Source organism: Sinocyclocheilus grahami, unplaced genomic scaffold, assembly GCF_001515645.1.
Source record: "Sinocyclocheilus grahami isolate Dianchi unplaced genomic scaffold, SAMN03320097.WGS_v1.1 scaffold2574.1, whole genome shotgun sequence".
In the NCBI taxonomy this organism is placed as follows: Eukaryota; Metazoa; Chordata; class Actinopteri; order Cypriniformes; family Cyprinidae; genus Sinocyclocheilus; species Sinocyclocheilus grahami.
This window is the reverse complement of record NW_015507753.1, coordinates 14,555-22,727: the sequence shown is the minus strand read 5'-3', so window position 1 is coordinate 22,727 and position 8,173 is coordinate 14,555. Positions and strand designations below refer to the sequence as shown.

General features: G+C 40.0%; 1 protein-coding gene across 1 annotated transcript in view; it reads left to right on the top strand.

The window, feature by feature from the left end:
• LOC107575329 (nck-associated protein 1-like) overlaps positions 1–2,153 on the top strand; it is a gene marked incomplete at its 5' end in the record, with an annotated part of 22,914 nt that extends 20,761 nt beyond the window's left edge. Inside the window, 5 exons of the mRNA XM_016261725.1 lie at positions 128–221; positions 314–430; positions 824–933; positions 1,408–1,497; positions 1,585–2,153. Of these exons, the coding sequence (XP_016117211.1) occupies positions 128–221; positions 314–430; positions 824–933; positions 1,408–1,497; positions 1,585–1,701 (528 nt within the window). The remainder of the gene's footprint in view (positions 1–127; positions 222–313; positions 431–823; positions 934–1,407; positions 1,498–1,584) is intronic.
• Positions 2,154–8,173: the final 6,020 nt, after the last annotated feature.

Sequence of the window (8,173 nt, the reverse complement as noted above, 5' to 3'; positions counted from 1 at the left end):
CCACTTTTTTTTTCCCTTTTCATCGCTGTTGTTGTAATGTACTGGGAAGCCAGAATGCGCATCCATCAACAGAAACACCCATTAGTTTTTTGGTTTTTTTTTTTTTTTTTTTTTTTTTTACGTGTAGGTGACACTCGGTGTGTATGAAATGGCTTCGGCAGCTGGTTTGCCATGTGAGATCGACCCTGCTCTGGTTTCAGCCATAGCAAACATGCAGACAGGTGAAGTCCTGATATAGAAGTTTACCTATCTGGAACGACATCTCTAGTTAATCAAATTTTTCCAATATATTATTCATTATTCTCCTTGCCAGACAACTCATCCATTGAGGAGGAGTTCAAAATCACCTGCCTGCTGCTTGTTTTCATAGCCGTGTCTTTACCCACCCTGTGCCTGGATCCAAACTCATTCTACAGCCGAGAACATGGAGGTAACGTTGGGCAGAAGAGCAGGAGTTGCATAAGGGGCAATGCAAAAGCAGTCTTACAACAAGCTAACAAAAACAAACAGTGCAAGGAGCAGATTATCACTGAACGTAGATAAACTCCAGAATACCTTCACTTGCTTAGCTGGAGCAAAAACTTTATGACTGATGTATATTGACTTATATAAAAGGAAACAGACTTAACCTTGCTTAACATGAGCTCCAATTTTCTGTGTATTACTAAAATATCAGTGCTTTGTTCACCATAACCAGCCACATCATAGCTTTCTGACAGACCATATATACAAGCCCAATATTTACCGTAAATGCAAATCTTTTAAGATGTATTTTGCTCAACTATTTCTGAAACTCAAATGAATTTGACTTGTTTTTCAACAGGTCACCAAAACAACATTCATTGCTTGGCAACTGCAGTTAACCATCTTGCTGCAGCTATGTTCACTGTCCAGAGAAAAAATATCCAGACTCAGCTTCAAGAATTCCTGAAGGTGAATGATACACCATTGAATGCACAGCAAGAATTCAATATGTGTCATTCCATACATTGACATTAAAAAATCTATAGCAAACATTTACTAAAAATCTTAATAACGCTTCACAATAAGGTTCCATTTGTTAATGTTAGTCAACTATATTTGTTAACATGAACCAACAATTAAAAATTTTTTTAAAGCATGTGTTAATCTCAGTTAATGTTAATTTCATCATTTACCAATACATTATTAAAAAGAAATGTTGTTAATATTAGTATTATTAATATTAGGACCTGGGCTAACATGAACCAACAGTAAATACATTTGTATTTTTATTAACTAATGTTAACAAAAATTAGTAAATACTGTAACAAATATATTGATAATTGTTAGTTAGTGTTAGTTAATGCACTAATCATTCATCTGACCTTATTGTATAGTCTTACCAAAATATTTTATCTAATATATCTGATTACGCTCATCTTGTAGGTGGCATCATCTATCTTGCTGCAGTTAGGTCAGAATGTGGAGCGAGTGGAAATAAAGAACAGAGATTCAGTTTATCTCCTTCTACACATGGTAATAAACTTTTGGAGAGTAATATAATTATTCGAATTTTAAAAAGTTTATTATACAAATCTTACCTTTGTATTCTTTGGGTTGTAGATAGTGGAGCAGTCACCGTTCTTGAGTCAAGACATGCTGGAAATGTGTTTTCCATATGTACTCCTAAGAAACGCTTACAGAGAGGTGCACAAGACCTTCATCCACACTATGGGCTAAAATTATGTGGATGTGAAATCATGATTTTGTTTTTATTTATCATAGTTAAAGAATTTTAAATGATATTCAGCTGGTTTAATTTTTATTGTGGATACCTGTCTTTAAATAGATTCCAGTGGACTCTGGTGAAACTGGGGGGAAAATAATAATATATAGATAGGTGTTAGGATAATTCAGCTGAATATATTAATCATTTAACATTTAACCTAGTTTTCATGACGATTAATAACTGTATTTCCAAGTAGATCATTCTCACAAGCTGATGCATTATACAAATTCAATGACCATAATTTGTACATTTTGTTTTATCTATTTTATTGCCTCAGAATATAAGCAGAAAACCCTCTATAATGCTAAAATAATTTCTAGACAATGACTGTGTTGGACAATGAGTGTGTCTGAGCTGTACATTGCACATTTGCATTTGTTTAAATGTATTTAAATTAAAGCTTTTTCTAGAAATGATCAAAAATGTGATTTCAAATAAAAGTGAAAATGTCATTAAATTAAAAAAATATATGTTTTTGTCTGTGTTGTTGTTCACGTATACTAGTGTGGTAGTTTACATGAAATGATTTGAAAGGATATTTGTGGCTATATGGTAAAGGGAAAATTTCAACAATCTCGATGTAGCAGACTACGCCACCCTGTTACCAGGGAACTAACAATTACCCACAAAGGAGCACACAGGTTCACTAGTGCAAAGAGGGCCCAAGACGTGGATATCAAAAATGCAAAACTTTATTTAGTGCAATCAGTAATAAAAACTAAAAGACTGCATGACATGAACACTACACACACTTGCGTACAATAAACAGGAGGGCAAGGTTAGCAGAGGCAGGCAAGACAGCAACTGAGCCTAAGGCTCCTATATCACAAATCGTATCACCAGATGTACAAATCTCACCAAACACGCAGACACGCAGTGAAATCAACCACAGCACACAACACTCAGTGACAAAGGACCCTCCACCACATAAAGAACTGGCTAACTGCCCCCCCTGGACCTCAGCTCCTGTAACAAAAATCAGAATTCAAATAACACTTTGAATATCACAAAACAAATTCCATAACAATAACACAAAATATTCTCAATAATGAAACAAAAGAGAGTGGAAGACCACAGACAAAGGAATAACCACTCTCAATAAACAGTTCAAAACAATAAATAAAACAAAAAATAAGTAATCAAAATAAACAAAACTTCCAAACTTGAATTAAACAAAACGAACACATAAATAAGGCGATTAAGTGAGACTAGCCTTCACTTATCACACAATATCAAATAAATACAATTAGAACAAAAATTATAACTTACTCAAACGCAGTTGTAATCAAACAAAAAAACAAAATATAAACTACAATCAAAATGCACACACACACAAGGCGGATGCAAGCCGTTCTTACTCCAGCCAAAGCAACGCGCAAACACACACGAATAAGACAGGCTCCAAACGTAGCTGCAGACAAGACAGCAGCATCCGAATGTTGCCCCACAAGTTTAAATTTAAAATGTCAATTACTCCTAAAAATAAAAACATGAAACGATTACACTATGAACTATATAAAAAAAAACAATACACATCAGAAAACGTAGTTCACATACCTTCTGTTTACGGCCACAGCATTTAATCTAACAAAGCGATCACGCAACAACAAGAGGCATCGCCACGCCACAGCACAGGACTGCAAGGGGGTAAACATTAAAACACACCAGCTACTCAATGCGCGATAACCAAGCTACCCTGATTTCCCTTACCTTGATATTGTACTACAATTATGAATCCACGCAAATAATGAGGAGTGACCAATCGATGAATAAACTATGGTAAGTCCACCATAAAAGGCAACAGCCGCTAGCCAACCACCACGTCCAACTTCACAGGAGCAAAGGAAACATTCGCCAACCGGAAGGGACGGTCCTCGGAAAGAACGACACAAACAGTACCCAGGCCCCCAGCAATGCCGTAACGTTCCGCTTTTACACGTTCCGGGAGGGCATAGAATTGGATGAACCATACAAGAGGCGTGGCGACTAATAAGTGATATCATACCCACTTCTCGACCCACTACATTTGTAAAGAATAAAATGGATTCAAAAGATATTTGGTAGAACACAATAAGCATGACCTTGCAGGTAAACATTTCCTTGAAAATTCCTTTAGCGGTATGTTCCCCTCATGACTCTATTAAAATCTCAGCCTCCTCCAATCTCTGCTAAAATCTAGTGGTTCGACTGAAGATCTAAAGGACCCTGTTTCAATCCCGGGTTTCGGCAGAGGGGAGCAGGGAGTTCTTCAGGCCTTTACAGGCCTCAGACAGTTTCTCTTCAGCGAAAACAGCATGATGTGTGTGGCAGTCCTGCAATGTAGCCTTCGGCCATTTAATTCATCTCATGTATTTTGTTGTTGACATTTTAATCAACATTATACTGTGAAGGCAGGCCAAGCTAGCGCAGGTACGGTAAAATCGAGTTTCTCCGAAATCTGGCCAGTTGCATGAGCCCTCTTTGTGCACTTGCCAGCTACAGAGGTAGGATGCCTGAGCGACTGAAGCATCGAGCACGGTGAAATACGTGGCCAGGCGGCCTCCATTGCAGATGTCCCAGTGACTCGTTGGTCTAGGGGTACGACTCTTGCTCAGAGTGCGGGAGGCCCTTGTTTCAAATCCCGGATGAACCTGCTTCGGAGCCTCTTTTTTTTAGCATTATCCATAGATCAAGCACGGTGGAATAAATGGCTGAGGGGGACTCCAGTTTCATGCACGCCATGGCTCGTTATTCTAGGAGAATGATTCTCATTTAGGGTGTGAGAGGTCCCGGGTTCAAATCACGGACGAGCCCACTTCGGAGTCTCTTTTTTGATTAACATTATCCATAGATCAAGCATGGTGAAATAAATGGCTGGGGGGGACTCCAGAATCATGCACGTGGTGGCTCGTTCTTCTAGGGTTATGATTCTCACTTAGGGTGCGAGAGGTCCCAGGTTCAAATTCTGGACGAGCCCGCCTCTGTCTTTGGTGCCTCTTTTCTTGAGCAGTATACATCCTTGCTGATTTCTCTGGGTCTAGTGCTGCTTTAGACTAGTGCTGCTTCTGCACATATTCAAGCCCGCATCTCGCTGTTCTTCTTTATTCCTCGTCTGCAAGATAAACTTGGTCGACCACTTAGCTCGTTTGGTTAGAGTGCTTGCATTGCAATGAGGTGTCGTTTCTGAGATGGCCCAGATGGGCTGCGCTGCAGGGTAGCCGCCTGCAGTTGACTCGAGCCACGTGTCCTTTGCCTTGCCATTTTTTCTCAATATTGGTTTGGGAAGGCGTGGAGGTACGGCAGAAAAGAGTTTCTCAGAAAGCTTCACAACCCTGTGAGCCTTCAATTTGAATTTGCTAGTTGCGGTAGCATCCTCTGGCTACCGCATCCTCTCGTTGGTCTAGGGGTATGGTTCTCACTTTGGGTGTGAGAGGTCCCAGGTTCAAATCCTGGATGAGTCCACCTGCAGCTTTGAAACTGCTGTTTTTTTCTAGGAGCGGCTGTCGTCCTGCTTTCTTTGGCTCAATTGCACTGCATTGTTAGGTACTTGTCTTTCAACGTCGATGTCTTGTCCTTCTACTAAGTCTCTTACCTACTGCTCGGGTTGCGTTGAGTGGGTCACTCAGTAGGTTACAGGTTAGCACAATAAGGCTGTAATAGCTCAGTTGGGAGAGCGTTAGACTGAATATCTAAAGGTCCCTGGTTTGATCTTGGATTTTGGCAGGGACTGCTTTTTGGGCACCATTCTGATGCTCGTGGGTCATTTGCTTTTCTCAGTGCCTCCTTCTGAGTCATTTCAACACTGCAAACAGAAGAGCCGACGCCCCAGCTGCTGCTTGGTTCCATGGTGAAACAGTTAGCACTCTGTACTCTGATTCCAGTGATCCGAGTTCAAATCTCGGTGGAACCTGCAAGGTTTTGACTGACGGTGCTTGGCAAAGAGGAGCTTATATCACAACCTTTTCTGTGGCAGTGTTCTTGAAAGGTAGTGCTACAGTGGCCTCCTTTAACCGTGCACCTGTGATGCGTGACATGGTGAGTGTGCCCAAAGAACCTAGAACACATTAAACTGAACAGGAACGACATTGAACTAAATTTAGCAGAATGGTGTCACCGTTACCTTCTGTGAAGAAACATTACAGACTTCAGATAGTTTTTCTTCAGAGAAAACCGCATGTGTGTGGCAGTGCCGCAATGTAGCCTTCTGCCATTTAATTCAGCTAATGTATTTTGTTGTTGACATTTTAATATGCATTATACTTTGAAGGCAGGCCAAGCTAGTGCAGGTACGGCAAAATCAAGTTTCTCAGAAATCCGCCCAGTTGCAGGAGCCCTCTTTCTGCACTTGTCAGCTACACAGGCAGGATGTCTGAGAGACTGAAGCATCGAGCACAGTGAAATACGTGGCCAGGCGGCCTCCATTGCAGAAGTCCCAATGACTCATTGGTCTAGGGGTATGATTCTTGCTTAGGGTGTGAGAAGTCCTTGTTTCAAATCCCAGACGAGTCTGCTTTGGAGGCTCTTTTTTTTAGCATTATCCGCAGATGGCTGAGGGGGACTCCAGTTTCATGCATGCCACGGCTTGTTGTTCTAGGGGTATGATTCTTGCTTAGCGTGTGAGAGGTCCCAGGTTCAAATCCCGGACGAGCCCACTTTGGAGTCTCTTTTTTGAGCAATATCCGTAAATCAAACACGGTGAAATAAATGGCTGGGGGGCACTCCAGAATCATGCACGTGGTGGCTCATTCTTCTAGGGTTATGATCAGGGTTTGAAATTAACACCCGCCAACCCGCCAAATGCAGGTGAAAATCAACTGTGGTGGGTAACGCTGTCAAATCACTAGCCAATTTGGCGGGTTACTTTTCTACGTTATGTTCACTCATTAATTTCTTGGTGAAGTTCATGCAAGCCAAATCAGTGCAGATTTAGAGCAAATATGTTACTGAACTCGTGAGACATCATGATATTATCGAGTATATCGCAAAAACCAAACAAAACACACTTACAGTGTGCACGCATAAGCGACTACACTAACTTAGTGCGCGTAAGCGTAGAGTGCGTTCTTTCACGGCATGATTCAGTCTATTAATATGCATTATAAGAATGATCACTTAATTCAAGATAAGGGGGCAGAAAATCGATATATTTATATCATCTCATATAGTTAATATCACACGGAGAGTGCCGTTTAAAAAAAAAATCAGCATAGTTACAAATGTGATAGCCTATTGATTTTATACAACAATAAACAATAAGTTAATATCAACAGACCTACGTTTTAGACACCATATTAGCTGTTTTTGCTCTATTTCTCCTGCAAAAATAATTCCAAACACAGCGACAATGCTGTTTTTCATCTCCTGAGCAACATGATGGTGTTTCGTTCCTGAATGAATCAACCGTTTAAATGATTCGGTTCAATCGCAATGACTCACTTACAGTTTTTCTCGATTGCTAAAACACAATTTCTGAAACCTTGCTCCATTTTCTGAAAACATTAAACACAAAACCTCATCTTCAAGCACTATTTAAAAAACCTCTGACTCCTCTTGCAAAATGAAACTTTCGCCTCAAAACAGTTTTACCTGTGTTCAAAATCAAACACTGCTCTCAAATCATAAACAAAGTGATCAAAATGATATACACTATCAAGCAGTCAGTAAATAATACACCAAAAAATAGAAAACACATTGTTCAAAACATATAGTCCTCAGAGAGAAGTACATTTTTAATCTCAAAACAAATTTCATATTTTTCCGTCATTGTCTTTTGATGAACGAAAACATGTTCTATCATAGTAGCTCAAAATTGATAAGAAATTACTACTCTGCTTTGCTCTTTGCTTTTTTTTTTTGTTCTTCCTCCTCCTTGTACCCCTATTTTTACAGTACTGTACCCTGCATCTCAAAAACTTGTCCTTTGTCTCTGTGATACTGTAATTCTTGTTCTTTGTTGCTGTGAACCTGCAACCAGTCAAAATCTATTGAGCAGTCAGTACTGTTAACAAATGGAAAGCACAATGTTCAGGGCCATACAATTTGTTCATTGTACAGTATACAGCCTACAATGCACTGTGCTACAGTATACAATACTAAAAGGGACAAAAATCAAAGGAGTAAACATGTGATCAATGTGCTTCTTCTTGTCTTTGGGCTGGGTCAGGCCTAGGGATGGGCGATATCTTATCGTTTGCGATATACCGGTAAAAATTCTCCACACGATAAGAATTAGTCTTGCCGCGATAATAACGATAAAGTCTAGTTGTTGACATATTTCTGTGTGCGACTGTGTGGAGTGAAGAAAGGCGGACGTGAAATTGAGCTGCTCCTGAATCTGCAATCTGGAACAGGTTTGGATAGGGCTGTACAGTGCGACAAAAATCGGTCTGAGCCTTGAGTAAATGTACTACAGCAGCACGTGTGCGACACAGTTTTACATGTGTA